Raw genomic sequence first — 21,757 nt, forward strand, 5'->3', positions numbered from 1 at the left:
TTATTTATTATTATGATAACAGTTAGGCTACTCATTTATTAATACTTAACTAAAGTAAAAACACTATGGCACAAATAAAATTGAAAAAAAAAAAACGCACATGAGGCCATAAGCAGCAACAAGCAGGTGAAAAAGCCTTGTACTGAAGCACTATAACATTTTGTCGTGGCAGACTGACACAACACAATAATATTTTATTGTTTTTCTTTACAATTCAGTAATTTCCTCATTTTAGCAGAAGTAGGCTACTAGTATCTAATGTCTGGGCTTACGGTAAAAGTGCCATCAACATGCAAATAGTGAACACTCAGGAACATCTAGAATGATCCAAGAGACATGGATGGATATGATAAATACAGGCAAGTTGATAAAATGCATAAGTGAAACTCTGTGAGGATGACACAATGATGTAGAATAACTATCCGGGAGCTCTGTGGTTAACTTTACAGGCTACAGTCCCACTGAGGAGTGCTGGGAGGTCAGACTCGTGATCGGATGGGGGACAGGAGTCAGGGGTCAGCCCACATACACTCTGAAAATACAAAGGGCTTTTTTTTTCTCTCTGAGAATTATTCACAGGGAAAGAGCTGTGTGTTTCTGTGTTTGTACGGAGCTGAGTGGCCTTTTATTATAAAATCCATAGAGCAGCTCTAAGTAGAGGGTTGGTGGAAATGTGGTATAGCCCATCCCTCTCAGGCCACCCTACCATCAGAGATGTCTGTCGACTCCTATCCCCCTATTGTTTTGACTGTGGTTGGGCTTTCCACTATGCCAAGACAGCCCAAGGGAACGGGTGCCATGCTCTTATTTGACCTGAGATTCTCACCAGTTCAGCTTTGGCCTGACTGCGTTTGCCTGGAAGTGTCCTGGAGCTCCTCTCAAGAAACTGACCACATCATGTCAGATAAATAAAAGGGGATTAGAGAGGACAGATGTTCCTCTCGCTCTGAGGAAGTAGTCATACAGCATAAAACAACTTTTTTAACATCCAGCATGGAGACCCATCATGTTCTGCCTGCCACAACACAGCAAAGGAAGTCCAGACTGTGGCTTGAGAAAAAAAAAACTCAAGCCACTTCCCAAAACCCCAGTGTTGCATGCAAACTTCATCATGAGATCTAGTCAAACCTTTGCGTGCCTTTGCCACATGTCCAAACTGACCCATGGGACAATTTCACAAACAGTTACAGTATGGGTGGTGCAAAAGGACAAATGGTTATTGAGTTCATTTGGATTAAGGTCCTGGAAGATGAGCTATACTCTTGAGCTGTACTCATCTCTCTCTCCAACGTTGTATGCAGCATGTTTGCCTTTGTCCTGTTCAGCAGCAGAGCTAAGAAATAAAAGAAACATAGGTCACTCAGACATTTACTGGATCTCTAACGCAACTTGCAGTCTTAAATGGTCTGGTCTCTACTTGACAAGTGCACAGAGTAATAACAGTTCTGACTTGCAGTCTGCTCCAGGGTTATGATGTATAAGTAAGGAGAGTGTGGATTTATCAAATTTCTGTAATAACTGTTCATAACTTTACCAAAAATAACCTTATGTCATTTGTAGAAAAATAACGTCAGTCATTGTCAAATCTAAAAGAAGTTTTTTTTCTTGGTAGATAAAAGCCATATTTATGGAGATATGCACTACGTACATGGCTAGGTGGACACAGATACTGTCTGGTAAAAAAAACAAAAATACACTTACCTGTGCTTAGTATTTTACAGTGAATTGTGGGATATTTTGAGTCTTTTAATTTAACTCCAACTAAACTGGACAACACTATGAAATTCTCAGCACATCATAGTGCAATGAGTGATTGATGTATTTCAGCCGTTCAACCCCTTTGCCCCACTTGTCAAATCAAACGTATCTTTTCCTCTGAAGTAATCTTAATGGTATTTTTTGCAGTAACGATCTTTACAATGTTGTACAGTGTTTTGTCTTCATAACCTATTTCAATAGGAGTATTATAGTGTCGAAGAGGCATAGGTCCTACAATGTTGCTATATATTATACGTAATATAACCAGACAGAGCATCTCAAATACTCTGGTTTTGGGACTGCAGATTCAATCTAATAGACTAATAATGAATACATTGAAATATCTATTGTTGAAAACGTATATCCAGATCACTAAAAGTAAATATTCTTTAGGTAAACTGGCACCATGTGATTGTATCTATCCCTAAGTTAGTGAAAGTTTGATGCTACATACTTAATTTATGAATATTTCATTATACTGTATTGTTTAGACTTCCAGTTGAGTAAAGGTGGGCACAAAAAGACATTGGTCTGTTCATTGCTACAGTACTAAGTTGTAGAAATAGACAGAGTTGCTGATAAAGAGAGTGTCAATGTAGGACCACATCATTCTGCAGCAACACTGATGAGTCTTCATTACTGTCCCATAGGACTGAAGCATACATTCAAGCTAATATGCAAGTATTCATTAAAATGGTAGTGGCAGTTGCTCAGAAAGTCAGAAAGTCCATGAACAAAAATATAGTAAAGTGCAAAGTGTAGTGGCTAACTTATAGGTAGCTGTCCCTGTTTCAGTTGGTCTGCTAAAATTCTTCAGATGTTTCTACCCTAAACCTACATCATGCTGAGTTTTACATACCAAACACACCACCATGCCCACATACATACCACATGGCTACAACACTCAACATGAGGCCTATGATAACAGGAAAAAAAACCCTGTAAGTTACAGAAAAATACATCATGCAGATCTTCTAAAACTGTCCGATTATGTATATATAGACTATATAAAAAAGTTGTAATGCAATATTTGCTCAGTAAAGAGATGATGTTATTAAGGCTTGTGCAATTCAACGACATGTACAACATTTGTACATTGATTTGTTCCTGATGATTTGTTCCTGATTTGTAAAAGAACCGTAGGAAGGTACATGTGTATATAAAGTTTTGTTCTCTTTACATGTGTTTCCTCCTTTTCCTTTTGCCTGCAGAAGTTATTCAAGGTTACAACAGTTCCTCCCGTACTAAAACCTAAAAAGAATTAGCTCTAGCCTCATCTTGTTTGTTCAATCATTAAACAATCCTGAATAAATCAAACATTTTCAATAATCTGTTTGCTGCTAGGCAAACTCACATAAAACACTGAAATTGTTGCACTTTCTCCAAGAGTGTTTTTCATTTTTTGGGAAATTAATTTCTCAAGTTAATTCTCAAATGTATTCTTAACTATGTGCCATAAAACATCTCTAATTACACAGTAACGCAAACCAAAGAAAATATTCCCCAGGGTACCAATTATCTTTTATAGAGAACCACAATTATACAAAATGGGCTCAAAATTTACATGTCACACTGTCATGGATGACTAAGAGCGGCACAAGTGAGTCTACATTCCCAAAAATCTCAACTAATGAGGACACAACCCCTGTAAACTCCATCACTCCCTTTTTAAACCCAAGATGTAAAGTTTAGCCATTCTCTTGAAATATCCTCTGCAATTGTCAACTTCAAATATATTTATATCTCATCCTCCAAAATTAGTCAAAGAAAACAAATAATTTTCCCACTAAAATAGCTCAGCTCTTTTGACTTCAGTTTTGGAAGAGTCACACATGCCGACATCTTCAAGCCAAGCGTTAATCTCAACACCTAATAATGTACATAATTACCTATAACTGGTCAAACTTAATAGCACATTTTATAAAGTATTATGTACAGAAGATGATTTCAGTTAGCATAACTATAGGGTCTTGTTATGCTGTTTGCCCTTTACTTACCGTTTTTGCCTTAATAGACAAGATATTAAAGAGAAAATGAAAACAATTCCCAGTGCAGAGCCCACCAGAATGGTAACCAGTAGACCTGCAGGGCATGGGGGCAAAAGAGGCACAAAGTATTACGTGATAACTGGATTGTTTTTCTGCATGCTTATTTGGGATATGGGCTTGTATATTCAGTTTTATCATAATTAAAATGATTATGCGTTAAGGCATTGTTTAAAATGGTAAAAATAATATTTGTTGTAATTTTGTATAGTTATTTACAATGTTGTATCATGGGATATTCTATGCAACACACTATAAATTTGTTATAGAAATGATTTAGCTTGGTAACTGATTAGTTTTTAACTTAAAGCCATGATTTTCATGATTATTAACTGTTAGGCCTACTACATTGTTTATTTAGGACTCTACTAAAACAACATGTTTGTGGCCCGCAAATGGGAGGATCTCTCATTGCCCATGTGTGAGATGAAGATTAAGACAAGATAAAGACAACATCACAAAAGGTAAAGAGTAAATGTAGAAAATGGACAGAAAAGCAACATACCAGTGTTCATCCAAGATGGATCAGCTAATTAGCAAAGAAAAACAAAGAAGAAGGGGAAAATGAAAGACACCTTATACGTGGTAACATTCATAGAAAAACGTAGAGGGTTTTCATAACAGATAATAAAACAAATCATATAGAAAATAAGCACATTAATTAAATCAACCTTAAAACTTTTACTAAAGTTAGCATGCTAACCAGTTCCTGTTCCACTGGATCATCTCATTAGCCTACTTTCTGATTGTGAGTCACTTAAGCACCCTGAAAACAGCTTATCTTGAATATCATGTCCATCCAGATGACCATTTTTGAATGGATAATCATCTCTTTCCATCTGAGAACCCATTATCACATGATCAATGATGTAGCCTACACTGGGCATGCCATTCTAAACCAGAAACAGGTCTACTCCACAATTGGTGAGTCAATATTGCTTGTGAGGAACAGTAATAGGAGAATTTAACTCCACAACCAAAGACAATAAAGTCTATAAAACTTGTTCTTTGTTTTCCAGGTTACACTCAGCAGTAGTCATGACTGATAAGACCCAATAAGGAAGTGAGGTGTCTGTGTTATTGTTTCCAAAGTTTTCCATTTCTGCATGTCCTAATATTAGCTATGTAGTGAAAGCAAAGCATATGAATGCCTCACTTAAGTCTTTATGAATGAACATATTGATGAATATAATCATAGAGTAATGTAAGACAAGCTCCCCTGGGTTCCTTGAACTGGACGGTTTAAATTTTAGACACCACACAACTCCAGTTGCCTAAAACCTGGCTGAAACAGGCGGTTCTTCTTTTCTGTTCTTTTGTTCAAAAATATGCTGCTCAGAGTCTTACATGCCTCATATACTCTACTGTATAGATATAGAACATAAGTGTATAGAAGTTAAATATCACAGTCTCTATCCCTGTGTTTTGCCCTGTGTATGCTGGGAAACGCCAACCATATGTGGCCTTGCAGAGGATTAAGCTGGCAGAGAGAACACATCCTAAATAATAATTTATAGAATCTCTATAATTTCAGTGTGAAAGCTGCAAATACAGTAGGGAAGAAATCTACCATGTACGATTTGGGTATAATGCTTTTATTGAAAAGAGTTCCCAATGTATTGTACAGTAACTGTTTCCTTACTTATCGGAGATGGCAGTTTGAACAGATGTACAAATTGTCAAAGACAGGGATGCTATGTAAAGCGCTTAAGCTCTTGCAAATTCTTTTGGTTTAGCTGCATCTCTATATTGTGCAAGACAAAAATTACTAGCTAGCTTCACAAATACCATAGAAGAGAACTGAACTTGGCTTACAGTGTAACATGTTCCTTGCCAGTTATTTTGTGTACTACGTGTAGCTCAATGCATACATATTTCTAAACACAAAATATGTGCTTCAAAGAAGTCTATTCTAAAGCATTGTATGGCAATGCAAAGTTTTGCACACACCATTAGATCACTGAGAAAAAGAGACAACTTCTTATTTGTGTAAATTTCTGTAACAAAAATCAACATAAGATTGGCTTAAAGTTTAGAATTTGCTTAGAGCACTGAGCACAGTCAGTGGGGATGACTGAATATGCATATTGAGTAAGTGTGCAAAAACAATAGCTACGTATAGTAAAACAACTCATCCTCTCTGGTAGAACTTATAATTATGTGCACTTACTGGAAAGAATAATTTAAATATTAAATATGTTTGTGTGAAACAAAAAAAATGCAGGCTGTGTCATGGAAATTAGTCTTTCATTGTTGGACACATGATTGATGTCTGCTACAGAAAGTGACATAATGTGAGTCTCAGTTATGCCAGGAATCTCTCTAGTCTTCCCACTCCATTGGCAGAAGCCAAGGATGTGGATAACCTTGGCTGTGTGGTTTTCTGGGGGCAGCAGCAGCAGGGGAGAAGCTACCAGACTTTGTTATTGGGGCACTTTGCTTGGGTGCTGTGGGGGTCTTCTTCTGATTCGTCAAGGCTTTAGTCAGAGACCGATCCAACTCAAGAACCTCATCTGTTGGCCGTCCACGAAGAATGTGTCTGATAGTGGGGAGGGCTAAATCTGATTTACACTCCAGGTAGCTCCTCAGGTTGAGCTCAGGGAAAACTACATCTCTGAGAGCGTGAACCAGCTGGTTCTCCGTGTGAGACTGTCTGAGCTGATGGAAAACTCTCTGCTCCAGAGAGACATAGCTGAGTGCATCTTCAGCCAGCCCCAACTTTCCCACATAGCGGTTGGACTGGCTCTTCTTCCGCGGGGATGGATTCAGCATCTGTTGTTTGGACTTGGACATAGTCTCACTGTGGTAGTTCTTGAGGTCTTTCTTCCTGCCAGCATGGAGCTTCTCTGAGCCACTTGGAAGGAGCTTATAGAGCCCTTCATCAGCCAGGTCTGCTAGGTCGCCAACCAGCAGTTGTTGAACGATTTGTTTCCTCGTGAGTGGAGATGTGAGTGAAAGAGTACCGTGCAGTCCTCTGCCTGCACCGGACACAGAGCCAATCAAAACTTGTTAAACATCCTAACTCGCAGGACACTCCTTGGAACAATGTTGGGCCTTCACACCCAGCATGCAACAGCACTGCCTGTAGCGATCAGCTAAATGCACAAGCCGTGCAGCTGATGAAAGCTAACAGCAGAGGATTCCACGCTGCCATGGCCAAACAAATGTGCCATTAGAAAAGCAAAGCTCTGAGAGGAAAGCTTTGAAATGAGGAAAGCATGCACATTAGCACAGCATTATAGAGATCTAAATACCATACCAGTGTGGTAAACCAGCCAACCACATGAGACTCAGCCTTTTAAGACAAATTTAAGGACTGCAGACATTCACAAAAATTCACAAAATGTCAGAGAGACAGGTCATGCGTGCCCCTTCAAAGGTGGCCTTCTTTCCCACAAAGTCATAAAAGTCAATCAGCTTTGAAGATGACCAATAATGACATTGACATAGAAGCTCAGCCACAAGCAGGTGATACCATACAGGCCAAAGCCAACCAATCAGCCCCTGTGCTCTGCAAAGGAAAACCCCTTATATCATTCAAACCTGTTGATTAGTCATATTTAAAGCAGAGCAGTCAGTATGTCGTATATGTGACCTTTGTGCTCATGCTCCAACAATAAAGCGATCCCGTTTTGAAGGCCATACTTACCCTCTTTAAATGATACCAGGACAACTCGGCTGTCAGCGAGCTGCGGTTTCCTGAAGTTGCCATTCAGTGGCACAGGGGCTGAGTCCTGGGCATGGGAGGAGTAGAGGGCTGTTGCCAGGGCCAGAAACTGTGAAGACAAAACAAACGCAAAGGCAATTTTCCACACTAGTTAAATTTAAATATAAGGGAACCAACTATATTGAGCTGTCTGGAAAAAAAAATACAATTCAACATTTGTATCGCAGCGGCCTGTTTATCTTTTTATCACATCTGCTTAAAAAGGTATTGTCCGTGACGAAGCACCTGTTTGCGAGATATTGTCACATGATTCCTAAACACTGTCCACAGAACACTTGGATAGCATGGAGGAGTTGTCAGGGATCCATCGTAGCGATAGTATTCATCCAAACGTGCAGGAAGCAGCGCTCTGATATTGAAACCAGGCACCTGCACTTTCTGATCTGCAGGTTAAATCAGTAAGAGTAGTATTTAGTATTGATTTATGTCAGAATAAAATTCAACAGTCACATGAATGAGGTGATAAAGAGTATGGAGATTCTGACCCTAGAACAAGAAGATCCCAACATACTTTGGTATGTAAGTAAGTTTTAATAAGTAGGTAAGTTGTGTCTAAACTGCAAAAGAAGAAAAGACAACTTTAGACTTACCCCTATATTTGATCCCATTTATGAACTTCAAAAACTGTTCAAAGGCAGGATTGAATTCTCCAACCTGTATAGAAAACAGATGGAACGTAGATGGATCATAGTTCGTAGTTCTGCTCCACTGATATTCACAGGTTGCAGTGACAGTGTCTCACCTCAATCAGGACTCCCAGCACCGCCAGGCCATCAGATTTGTCTACAGCCGTGGACATATTGGGGTACTTGTCTGAATTGAAGTGTACCACATGCATCTGTGAAGAAAAAGAGAATACGTCTAGAACAATATAGATTCATTACACCTAAGGTGAGTAATATAACATGAAGCAACAGATATTTGTATAATTGATAACAGATTACATTTCTCTTTAGATTCCTTTTAAATGATCTTCACATGAACAAATTTGCAGATAATTGCGACTTAAAATAGCTTGCAGTGCTCAGAAGATGTATTATAAGTGAAATATCTTTGACATAAGCAGACAGGAAGTACTGGACATTTATCATTTTAGTGGGTGGTGCATACAATAATAGACTGTCAGTTGTTGTGGTTTGTTTTGTGTATACATTGCAACAGACAGGCATGTCGGTCATTCCAGTCAAATATGATGAAATTGTATTTACAGTTTTTGCTCTGACTTGGGAATTAAGGTAGGCATTTGCCCTATTTTTGGGAAAAGTTCAATTTCCCATCATTCCATCCCTCAATAACAACATGTCATCAAGGAGCTGTGGTTCTGTAGTCTGGAGAGACTTGAAAAGATGCATGCGCTCGACGTGTCCACTCAGAGACTCAGGTCAAACCACAGCACCTTATATGTGGCTCTGCTGCAGCTGGAACATGGTCACATAAAGCACACAGGTTGCAACCATTACAGCTTCCACCCACTGTAATTCAAAAATGATACCAAATTATATAAAAAAGACTCCTATTTTTGTTTATATCATAAAAGAGATTCCTACATGCTCTTTAAAGTTTCAATCAAATCTTCTGCTTTACTTAAAACACCAAACTAGTGTGTGAAAACTGCTTATAGGGCTCAACACATTAAACAGCACAGACAGCCACTCCTTTCTAGAGGTGGTTGAAAACCAAAGCATATAATAGTCTGGCACTCTAATCCCTTTAAAACCTTCAAAAGTAAGGCACGCTGTCTGAGGCTGACTGAGATGATGCATTTTCCTTTTAATGTGTGCACTTAAGTGACAAAACATGCTAATTTGCTAGGGATGAGTCATAGAAAAACAACAGCAACAACAAAAACAACAACAACAACTTTGAGCTTAACACTTCAGAAGCTCAGTAGTCAAGATTTTAAAGACTTAAACCATGTTTATTGTAAGAAAGAAACTTTAACATGTCTTAAATTAGAAGATGTTTATATAAGCGTTCAGTTGTTCGTTATGGTGGAATGGGAAAGGCACTATAGGCATCTGCTGACATTGTCTTAGTGGTAGATATAAAACTGTATGCCTGTCACAATGCTGACAAAGTGGAGCAGTAACATGCAGACGCAGAGCTTTGGAGAGTTCCTTAAGCTTATAAGCAGTGTCTGCAAGTCTCCAAGTGTGCCTGTGGCTCTGATTTCTCCGCCAGTCAAATGTCACACATTGAAGTCATGAAGTATTAAATCATTTGTCTGGAGTCAGAGATGTTGTGGCCTGACACTGCAAATAAGTGACTGAGCTACAGTATGTAATTATCAAATGTACTATTCAGCAGTTATTCATTAGTAATGCATTAAGTTGTAAATATCATTCTAATGCTGTCAGGGTGAAGCCATTTGTAGAGTGGTTTATCAATAACTTTACAGTATGTAATGTTGTATGACACTGTATGAACTCTTTTATACGTAAAATCTATAGGTCGTGTATTTACTGTGTTATCTGCAAGAGCCTAATAAATATAATGGAATAAAAGGCACATGATTTGTGTAGATTTAGATTTGTAAAGGTGCAAATGAGCACTAGAATAATAAATGTACTTTACACCTCTGTCACTTTAGTAAGACATGCTGCATTTACCTCTGCTGCATACTGTTTGCTGTTCACCATGTGCTCAGAGCCGGCAGGTCTGCTGGAAGAGCCCCAGTGGAAATGAAGCTGGGCTGCTGTGTAACGATGAGGCAGGCCAGAGATGTACATCTTCGAGGGCAGGGAGATTTGCACTGTGGTTCAAAAAAGAAAGTGAAACCCAGGTACACATTAAAGATCAGGGGTGGGGGGTGGAGGTGGGTTACTTCAGTGATCAAGAAACTTTACCTTTACTGTATGTAACGAGATGAAGCATCCTCTGCTCTCAAAGGAAAACTGAGACAGCTATGTTTAAGAAACTGCATGGTGACGCGTGGCGCTTTCTGCATGTTCGTCACCACGTGATGAATATTTACAGGAGGAAAACACCTGTCAGCTTATTTGAAACACACGTCACACTGATGATGCCACTCTGCTTGTGGTGTTGGGGCCCATCAGGTGTGCATACATAAGCATTTTACTTACGCAGATATTACAGCAATCACCAACACCGGGCAGACATGTTCAGCTATACAGGCTGACACTGAAATCCCTCATATACATCAATTTCTATATGCTTGAATACAGACATATAGCTTATCTCACCAGCTCTGCGACAGATGTTTCAGTTTATGTTTCTCTGACAGTATCTTTCATCAACAGAAAATAATGAATGATTGAATGATCATTCATGTGTCTGAACAAGCCAAATATGTGGCACAGTGACATAGTAATCTTTGTTCTAATTGCTGTAACTAAAAATGTAATTTATGACTATGCTGTAAATAGATATAAAACATTTAACTGAGGCATGGCTCTTTTGTTACGATGCATCAGACCGTAGTTGCAGAGAATATGACTAACTCCTTCTCATATTTTCCCAGACTAAACATGGAGCTCTTTCTTTGGATAAAAGGACAGTTAAGATAATAGGAGAGTGATTTTGGAAAATTGCTGTGGCAGATGTAAAAAGAAAATCCTCCTATCATTTTAGTTAGGGATGACCTAGAAATTAAGTCTGTACAGCAAGAACAGACTCCTCCAGGTTTATGTGGGGCCATCTCTAATGAATACATTGACAGAAGCTGTAGATATTAAGCCAAACAAAACATAGTATTGTTTACTATTTGCTTAGTTTGACACACGGGTTTGCTACCTGAGATACCTTTAAATGAAAGCACCCATTATATTTTAAGTATTGTGCATGATTGCATGTTTTGTGGATAAATGCAATGATATACTCACCAGAATGTCCATTATTCCCAAGTGTGAGTTGCTCATTGGGTGACAAGTTGTAATTCTGAACCTCAACTGGCCGCAAAGTTGGGTCGAACCGGAGTAGATCTGACTTGATGTCTATTGGAGACTGGAAAGTCCCACCGCAATATGGATAATGCTTAGGCCAGTGGTGCTCTCCGTCTGGTCCTGAAAAAGCATCATTGTAAATCATAATCAATAAAATTCCTTTGAGACATGACTGCTTCATATAACACTATTGTCACAATTTTAACATAATGTGCAGTGGTAGGCTACTAAACCATCAAAAAAGTGTCTTTTACGTCCTCTCAAGTATAAAACTGTTCTATTCTTAAGGGCAAATGAGAAAATGTACGTGCCCCAGAATGAAACAGAACAGGAGGTGGCTACAAAGAGGGCCAGAGCATGTCCTGGCTTACCAAACATTTTATCTGCAATCAAAGTGAAGTATTATTATCTATGTCCAAGGCGGCATGGGAGAGGCCCGTGGCTCTGCTCTTGGCCCTTTCTAAAGCAGTAAGAGTGAGAACCAGGCTGTTGTTTGCGGGGAGAGTCAGTGAGAACACTGTCTCTCTCCAAATGAGAGGTTTCTATAAAACACGGGACAGTGAAAATGGCCACATTTGCAAATCAAGTCATGCACTTTACAAAGTCTTCTCAGCTGCATGAGGGTGTCTCTCAGTGCAAAAGCAACGAGGGGGAAAGGCTTTGAAATAATTCAATAGAGAAGAAAATGGTGATACTAAACTGATTGGTGAGAAAATCCAGAAGCTCCTCATTTCTGATATTTCCACTGTGTGCTTGAATTGAGGCAGACCTCCACTGAGCTTTTCAGATGTGATACTTAGTATCTAATGAGGCGACTAATTTGAAATGAATGGACTCAAATCTGAAATAACATAATAGCAGTGACATAAAAAAAAATGGCATGAATGGCCCTGAATGTTCCAGTGCTCTCATCCCGTCTGCATATTTAACTAATTAATTATCTAAAAAAAAACCTGCCATTCAGTATATTCCAGCTGACTGTGGTTAAATATGAATGATGCAGCATGAAGCCTGCCCCAAACCGACTGTCAGTTCCCAGTGAATTGACTGTACAAGACATGCCAAAAGGCATCAAGTAAAGCTGTGAAATCACTGAATACTTGTATGAAGCAAAAGTCATAGTTCAATCGAGGCAAACACTCCCTATAATAAGAAAGAAAGTTTTAATTAGACCCAGTCTGCCCTTTAATAATGGCTTTCTGTGGCCTTTGGTGGCCCTTTGGCAGTGCTCGGTAGAACATACATGACTGGGTTTGTTAAATATGGGGCCTTTTCTATGTAAACGGGACGTTAAATGAAACGATTTATACTTGGTTTTTCTAAAAAGTATACCGCTGAAGATAACATCATTGGCAGAGCAGGTTGACAAAACTACAACAGCCATCAACAACAGCATTTTTTTTTACCCCTACATTAAAGGGATAGTTCAACATTTTGGCAAATTGGCCCATTGCCATAATCGCTATAGTCATAGCAGTAGGTTCATTACCTTTAATTGTAGGTGTAAGCTATTTTCAGTACGGCGGAGCGCAGCAGCTGGCTGCTCAGAGCTACACTATGGAGGCTAATGGAATTTCTTGGTTTCCCTCATTAAACTCATCAAATTCAACATCCCAAAACTCCACAGCGCTTTTGTAGACAAGTTGTGACCTGCACAACCACCACGCTATGAGATAATGACGGAACGATACGAAACGGAGCTGTTTTCGAGGTAAATACAGGGTAAATACGGAGACTGCTTGCTGAAAAACTGTCCCTGAACGCAACGCGCATCAGCGGTTTTGTATGAATTTACCTCGAAAACGGCTCCGTTTCGTATCGTTCCGTCATTATCTCATAGCGTGGTGGTTGTGCAGCTCACAACTTGTCTACAAAAGCGCTGTGGAGTTTTGGGATTTTGTATTTGATGAGTTTGATGAGGGAAACCAAGAAATTCCCTTAGCCTCCATAGCGTAGCTCTGAGCAGCCTGCTGCTGCGCTCCGCTGTACTAAAAATAGCTTACACCGACAATTAAAGGTAACAAACCTACTGCTATGACTATAGCAATTATGGCAATGGGCCAATTTGCCAAAATGTTGAACTATCCCTTTAAGGTTCACTGTTTGTCCTTTGCCAGTGTGGGTGGAGTGTTGAGGTGGAGATAAATTGTATGACTCAGCTGTGCCCCCATCAACAGAAAGTGCTACCAGCCCTCTGGACTACTGACTATGACACGGCCTCTCAGGGTTTGACTGTAAGTGAGGATGAAATCGACTATACACTGCACTTAGGAGGAGGCCTGAAGCTTATATAAACAATGGCATTGCTCCTTAATTCAAATATTAAGCATTTTACATGCTAATAAATTAGAAATGTTTCTAATTTTGCATTGTTTGTTAGGATCAAATTTTCTAGATTCCCACATGAACAACTATGTTTCTACAAAGGGTCACTTACTCCCATTAACGCCAAGCCGCTGCTATAATAAAAACAGAGTGGATCAGCGTTTCTGATGTCTGAATTAAGCAAGTCTCCTCTAACTATAATCATTTGACCATAAATTGCTGTGCAGGGAAAATAACTTTTTTTTATTCATCTCTGATGTGTCTATGTGAAAGAATTTGCACACCATAAATAGTACAGTACGTTTGTCCCCAATGACTGTAGAAGTCAAAATCATTTGTCCAAAATAATTGTGATATTAGTAAGTTGATTTGCTGCACCTATCTTGCTTTTCACATTCAGTCCCTGAATGCCACAGACTTTTGAGTAGCAATGACACAATGACGAGAGGTCATGCCCTGAGCACAGTTTATGTAAGAGAGAGTCATAGTTCAAGAAGCCCCAGCATATAGACCTAAAGGCATGACGCAGACAGTCAGCCACTTATTGTGACTGCAGAGTCTATAATGAGTTCTACAATTACATGAGGTGACGGACGGGTGGTCAGCACTGGTTGTGTTATGGGTCAACAAGAGGCCACAACAAGAGGGTTTTTCCCCCCTTTTGATCAGAGAGCACTGCATTCGATTTCAAATTCAATTTTAGAGTGAAAAGGGGAAAGCAAAAGAATGGGACACGCTTGAGGTCTCAGATAACTTTGACCAAGGAATCAGACAAGCTATTTACTATTTACACGCTATGATAGTTTCCAAAGGGGGTGCTACGAGCCGAGGTAGGCTACTAAGGGTTCCTATTTGTAAAAGACGGATATAACAGGAATGTGTCATCTGTAACTCTATGCCTTTTGGAGATCAGCTCATCTTCCACTTGCTTCACTGTTCACCAAACTTTTGCATGCAACTGTAGATAGATAGATACTTCCAATACTGCAATTATATCTATATTTATGTTTACAGAGAAAATATCACTTACCACTGTATGTCCATTTGGCACCTGAAACAGACAAAAATAATCCCATTGCATACAGTATTAGCATATTAGAATAATTAGACATTCAAGTACACATATGCATGAGAAAACAATATAATATTTTAACAGTATTAACCACTCATTTAATCTCACATTTCATCCCATCATATCTCAGTGAGGTGGATGGAGACACCTGTTTTGCATCTCTTCAGCACAAGATAGTGCAAAAAATAATCCAAATATCTTGCTTTGAATTATTTCCATCTTCTTATAGCCTACTGCTTCAAACTAAATCTAAAAGTGCATGAAAACTTTTTTTTTCTTCTTCTCATCTTAATGAATTCATGAACCTTCTTACCATGCAGTACAGCGCAGAATATCAGCTGGAGCAGAAAGACGGATGTGAAGCTCAGAAGGTGCATCTTGGTCTCCTCAGCCCACCCTCGTGCAGCAGTTTGACGTTAACCCCGGTGGCAGAGCAGGAGCGTGGAGCACCAGAGCGCGAGTCTTCAAACGGGCTTTTATACTCATGTTGTCAGCTTCATTGTAGCTCGCACTGACGTCAGAGCAACAACAAAACCAGCCTCCAGAGTCATCTGGTCACCGGAGAGTGACAGCTCAACAGAGGCGACCGCATCCAAGCGAAGTCACTCATTTAGGGTTTAGGCTCGAAATCTGCCGACGGATGAAAGCTCGAGCTGAGCGGCACTCACGTGCGCAGACCGGTGTTACGCAGAAACTTGAAAGACTTCAAATTTTTGTGACGTCAAATGAGTGATTGATGGCTGACTGAACACTGACAGGTGAGGTGTGAGGGCTCCGCGTCCTACAACTGCTACCTACTTGTGGCCCCATAATAACACAATGGAGGGTCACCATTTATGATAAAAACCAGCAGTTAAAATAGACACTGTGCACCCAAAGGTTGTAGAAAGGCAGTTCGCCTTGCCCCTCCTCTTATGAAATAGCCTAAGTGAACCATAATATTCAACAATGAACCATACCACTTATGGGACACTTTGGTCTTCTTGGTAGTGATACTTTAGATGTGTTTTTATTTGAACAGGTCTTGTGTCAAAGTTTACACCGTCCATAATTTATTTTATATTAATTAGATTTTATGTAAGCCCTGCCATAGACTGGCGACCTGTCCAGGGTGTAGCCTACCGCACCTTTAGCCTGAAGTTAGCTGAGACCCGTGACCCTAGTGCAGGATAAGTGGTAGCCTATAGAAAATGAATGAATGAATTGTTTTGATTTTGATTTTTTTGCACTTTACCTGCCACAAATTATGGTGCCTAATCATAGTAGATATACAGTATGTGGTTAGGGGGAAGTTGAGGTAAGGGGAGACCCATATCTCATCGAGTGGGAAACGGAATTTGACACAACACCAGACTTAATCTTCTTCTCAATCTTCAAATTATAGGTTGTTGGAAACTTCTAACTGTGCAAAGCATTTAAGCATCTGGATATCACAGCAACAGCCGTTAACACAGAATTGGTTCAGACTTGTGACTATATGGCTTCAAAGGCCTCATGGCATCCCCCAACCCTCTGGAGTGAAAAGTATATGGTGAAAAGTTTACTTACATAGTAAGCAGAAAATAAATTACATTCAATAGAAAAAAGACACAATAGTGTACACACGTTGCGTTAACCTTGTTCCTGTGCGCCCTTGAAATTCTTTTTTTTCAGAATCAGAATCAGAAAACCTCGATTGTCCCCTGCAAAAAAGCAGTGGAAATTTTTCTTTCATGTGTGCATAAAAGAAACATAAATTAAAGCAGAAGTAAGCGATCCGGTCGTTTCTTGTCAGCCGATGGAGTTAGCAGTCCCCGCCCTCGTCATGGATCTATTGGTCCTCGTCCCTACGTCACCACATTCACGCGCATCCCTTGGCTGCACACACAGAGAGGACCGTCCCTTTATGCCGTTCTCTCTCCTCATTGGATAAAGGTTGTAGGATACAAGGAAAGTTTTCTCCTCGGCTCAGAGCAGAGCAGAGTGACTGACAGACCCGTGTTTCGGACCAAACACTCTATATAAGTGATTGCTGTCGGAAGATATAACTATTTAAGACTTATATTAACACAAATATTCCGCTTACTTCTGCTTTAAGAAAAACACAGTTTAACATAACATAAAACAAACAGCAGATAGATACAGAATAGCACAGTTAAATACAGAGTAAGACCTTAAAAGAACATTAAAAGATTTCATTGTGAGTTGTTGATGATGTTGATGTTGATTACTTAAAGCAGAAGTAAGTGGAATATTTGTGTTAATATAAGTCTTCATTCTTCATTACTTACATAGAGTGCTTGGTCTGAAACACGGGTCAGTCACTCTGCTCTGCTGTAAGCTGAGGAGAAAACTTTCCTTGTATCGTACAAGTTTTATCCAATGAGGAGAGAGAACGGCATAAAGGGGCGGTCCTCTCTGTGTGTGCAGCCAAGGGATGCGCGTGAATGTGGTAACGTAGGGACGAGGTCCAATAGATCCATGACGAGGGCGGGGACTGCTAACTCCATCGGCTGACAAGAAGTTAGCCAAAACGACCGGATCGCTTACTTCTGCTTTAAACAAAATGCTAATTAAGTTGTTGTTTTCTTCCTTTTATGCTGGTTTATGATGAGGGTGATCAGTGATCACACATAGTTTTGCACCATGAGAAGCTGACACGAGTATTTAATCCTAAATGGCAAATTAAGTGGACAGAGTCTCTGAGTTCACTCAGTGACAGGGGGACTACAGCTATGCCCTCTGCAAAAGGTTATGTGTCATTTGCACTCATCTCACTGTTGAACATCTATGCACTAAAACTACAGTATGATGCTAAAACTCTCAACATGCTCCATGAAATTACAAAATCAAGTGTGTTTATGGTGTGTTATAGCCTACTTTGTTATTTTTGTGTGATGCCATTATTGCCTTTCTGGGTAACAAGGCACTGCACATGTGCACCGTAACTCACAGGGGTACATATACAGGTCCAAAAGTGGATTAGTAGCAGTGCTAGGTTGAGAGAAAAACATTTTTTTTTAACCATTACTTTACACTGTGTTACCCTTATAATATTGTTAGTTGTTGAAGCATCATCTGTGCAACGTTTGTGTGAGGAATGTAAGAGAAGAAGATGGGGATTTTATACCTGGATGTACAACAACATGAAATAAAACGACGACCTAACACTTCCGTGACTTGTGAATGAGAAATAAAAAACGATTGTAACCTAGTCTGCCTAGTGCTGGTAACTCGAGTGGCTTTGAAAGTAAGTTTATTAATGTTTGCCACTACATCAAGCAACTCTTCTTCCTCTACTGACCTGTCTCAGTCCAGCTTATATGGTGATGTTTCAAATATAACACTCAATATTATTACAATATTATGACACACTATCTTATGTTAGACACTACACTGGAGTTTGTTACATCTAGTTTCGTCCCAGTAGCTCTCTGAAGTTGTGAGTCTTGCGACTGTTTGCTCTCAGTAAGAGTAATAAATATAGGAAGATGTCTGGCCCAACTGTTATCATTTGTTTCGATTAGAGGTGTCACCATTAGGTACATGACTGTCCAAAGGTCAGTAATGACAACCCACCCCTGTTGTAGTTTACAACCACCACTCACTTCAGCAGTGACAGCACGAAGGTGAACAGCAAGATGAAGCACCTGCCGTTCTGGGGAGTGGTTTTTGCTGTAATCCACATCAGCCATTCAACTCCAGGTATATGAAGCTATTCCTCATTTGAAATTATAATTGATAATCTGTACTAGTACCGTAATAATAACTGGCAAGGCTATGGGCACATAGGCTCATCTTTAATCTAATGTCTTGCTGCTTTTATGAAAGAGAAAATGTTGTTAGTTAGCATATAATGGTAAAATATATATATATATATTTATATATTGTGGTTAACATACTTTCTGTTATTGGTTCATGTCTAATGTGTCAGTGAAATTGAATCAAGGAAAATAAGCTTCACCTTCAGCCCTTCCAGAGCAACATGGCGCTCAGGTGCTCGGATCTTTTACTTTTCCTGTGATGTGGGGACCTTCCAAAGACTAAATGAACCAGGTTTAATTATACACAATATAAATGATGCCTGCATATTTAGACATGATGAAAATTGTTTTGGTTTATTATACAAGTCTACATTGCATCTCTCAGCAGGATATAAATATTATAGATATATTTTACCTTTTTACCGACTTCATGCTCATGCTGTGACTTGCAACTGAAACCAACAATGATTGTCTTTAGCTGTGACCAGAAAAAAAGAAAGCTCCATTTACTGCCCTGGAAATGTTATTTACACACTTCTAATGATCACACTAAGCTGACTGGACAATTCCTTCCTCTATAATTCTAAACTTTTAAACACTGAGATTATTTCTGTCTGGGCCAACAGAGCATGATGAGCTGAGACTACGTCAACCTGCAACCTCTACTTGATTCACGGCTGTGTAAATTATTGGACGGTTCAAAATTCAAGCATTCAGACTGGTCTTGTCAGTTCGTATTTTAGTTTCCCTCCAAAACCGAGTATATGTGGTAAATGGAGCATTCGAAACCACTTCCCTTCTGTCAAATGTATAATAAAGGGTGGGAGGAAAACTGCCATTTTTTATTGCTGTCATAAAAACAGGGAGTGGGTCTCTGGTGATGAGGGTTAGTTAAACATTAGTTACTGTATGTGATCACTGGTATCTCTTGATGATTTCTACTGAAGCATACTGTATCTGTATTGTATGGATACTGTACAATGGTCATCTCATGAAGCATATAGGTAGTCAACAGTATGGAAAATTGTGACTGACTTGGAATTTATTTTATCATCCAACAGAGTTCTGTCGACAGCCTGTTGCTGCAGGTGAAGGCGGAGGCTTCGACTTTTCTGTGTATTATGATGCCACCAAAGATCAGTGCAGTCCATTCATTTACCATGGCCAAGGGGGGAATGATAACCGTTTTCAAAATGAAAGAGAGTGCATAAGAAACTGTTCCACCAGGGCCAATGATTTGTACCCCATGGATGGTAAGATAATTTTATCCATTTACAATAGCCTATCATTCTAATGCGATCATTCATTTTGTTGAATCAAATATCCTCAGTTATACAAAACGTAAAAGTAGATGGGCTCAGACTAAAGAAACATGTGCTTCTTGGCTGTTTGCTAAGGACTTTGGACCATGAACTTGCAAATGAGCTTGAGATTTATGACCTAAAGGTTCATGAAAGGTAGACGACATCATCACCTGGGCTCCTGCAGGGGGAACTGAGAGACAAAGACAGGGAGATGTATAATCATTACAATAAGATTTTAGACAGAGATCCCTGTCCCTAAGTTTAAGTAATAATGAAGTCTTCATGTTATCAGTGGAGATACTATTTTGTGTGTTATTCAAGTAATGAAGATTTTCAACCGTTACATAACTCTTTTGTTGAGTAATGTATTTCCTCTAAGGCTGTAGAAATATGTATCAAATTGAGTATATGCAATACGCCCTCAAGTGGTGAGGGAGCAGGACTTCTTTTTACAGAAAAGTGTGGATGAAACCTCCCAAGGCTTTCAAAGCCTGCTAAATAAAGTTTTAATAATTTGACACTAAATCAATCGATCAATCAAATTACCACTAATGATGATGATGATGATGATGCTTTTTTCTTTACAGAAACCAGAGCTTGCCACTTCAAAAAGGCCATAGGTGAATGTACTGGTCAGCATTTGAGGTACTATTACGATTCTTTTCATGACAAATGCAAAAAGTTCATTTGGTCTGGCTGCATTGGAAACGGAAACAGGTTTACCAGCATGGAGAGGTGCAACGCCACATGTGCTGGTATCCACGGTGAGGGCAAATCTGTCTCTTATTTATGTAGGCCTACACTTGTATGTTACTGATTATTATATATGTTGTAAATACAGTATATATCAGTATGTCAATAAAACAAATTAATCATCATTTCCATTTCATCATGTTTTCTGACCTGTAAAATGTAATTGAAGATGATGGTGATGAACCGGAAGAAGACGAGCCAGACACTCCTATTGGTGAGTGGACACACAATAATTTCAGTGTAATATCTTACTTAAAAACATGAAAGGCTACAAAGTCGTCACAATGTACAAGTAAATATTTCTCATTTTGTTTTTCATCCAAACTGGGTTCTATAAAGATCCTTAACATCGGCATAAAAATATTATTGTCTGGTTAGTTGATTTCAGTACATAACCTATGACATTACAATGTTTTTCTCTTTAACAGCAATCATCTGTGGAGTTTTGATTGGTGCCATTGTTGCCGCTCTCTTGATAACCTTGGTTGTCTTGACTGTTCAGTCAAAGTAAGACGTTTTTTCTTGGTCTTTAGTACTACATAAAGAATGACAGACTGCAACTACAAAGCAATAACATCATTTATAGTTAACCATTCTACTCTAATTATCTTCCTATTTTTTTCTTCAGGAAAAAGAAGGCAAACCAGGGAGCAGGGAAAAATAAAGACGCCAAGACTGAGTTGCCTCTTCGGGAGCAGCCGGGAATTGAAATGGACTAGTTAATAGTGTAATTTCAAAAGAAACATCTTGTTTTTACATGCTTGATTGTACATTATGAGTATGACTCTCTTAGTCTTGATGCCAAACATATCAATTGATTATGACAATACAAGTCCAATGTAGATTAGATTTTTTTTTCTAAAGTTTTGTTCAATTTTGTATTGTGTGCAAAGCAATGTTTCTTAAGTTGTATTTTTTGCTGGGAACTTGTTGCTTTTTTTCACTGATCATAATAAATTTTGTTAAACTGTAATCAAAAAGAAAATAGAGCTCACATTTTTTCAAATAATCAGTCAATTGAACTGATTAAAATGGCAGTCATTGTCTTTGTTTTAGGCTTTTCTTGTTAGAATTTCTTGCTTTGTTTATGGCAAAGTGAACATGGTCATATTTGTACTGTTTTTGGAC

General features: G+C 39.0%; 1 protein-coding gene across 1 annotated transcript; it reads left to right on the forward strand.

Moving 5' to 3' along the window:
* The first annotated feature begins 18,438 nt into the window (after positions 1-18,438).
* Positions 18,439-21,460, forward strand: LOC310987124 (doenitin-1). Its single transcript, XM_083973297.1, has 6 exons — positions 18,439-18,513; positions 19,634-19,825; positions 20,464-20,640; positions 20,799-20,843; positions 21,058-21,136; positions 21,258-21,460. Exons 1-6 carry the CDS (start codon positions 18,450-18,452, stop codon positions 21,346-21,348), a joined length of 648 nt encoding a protein of 215 aa, XP_083829423.1. The 5' UTR covers positions 18,439-18,449; the 3' UTR covers positions 21,349-21,460.
* The last annotated feature ends 297 nt before the right edge of the window (positions 21,461-21,757 follow it).

Source organism: Trachurus trachurus, assembly GCF_905171665.1.
Source record: "Trachurus trachurus genome assembly, chromosome: 6".
Taxonomy (NCBI): domain Eukaryota; kingdom Metazoa; phylum Chordata; class Actinopteri; order Carangiformes; family Carangidae; genus Trachurus; species Trachurus trachurus.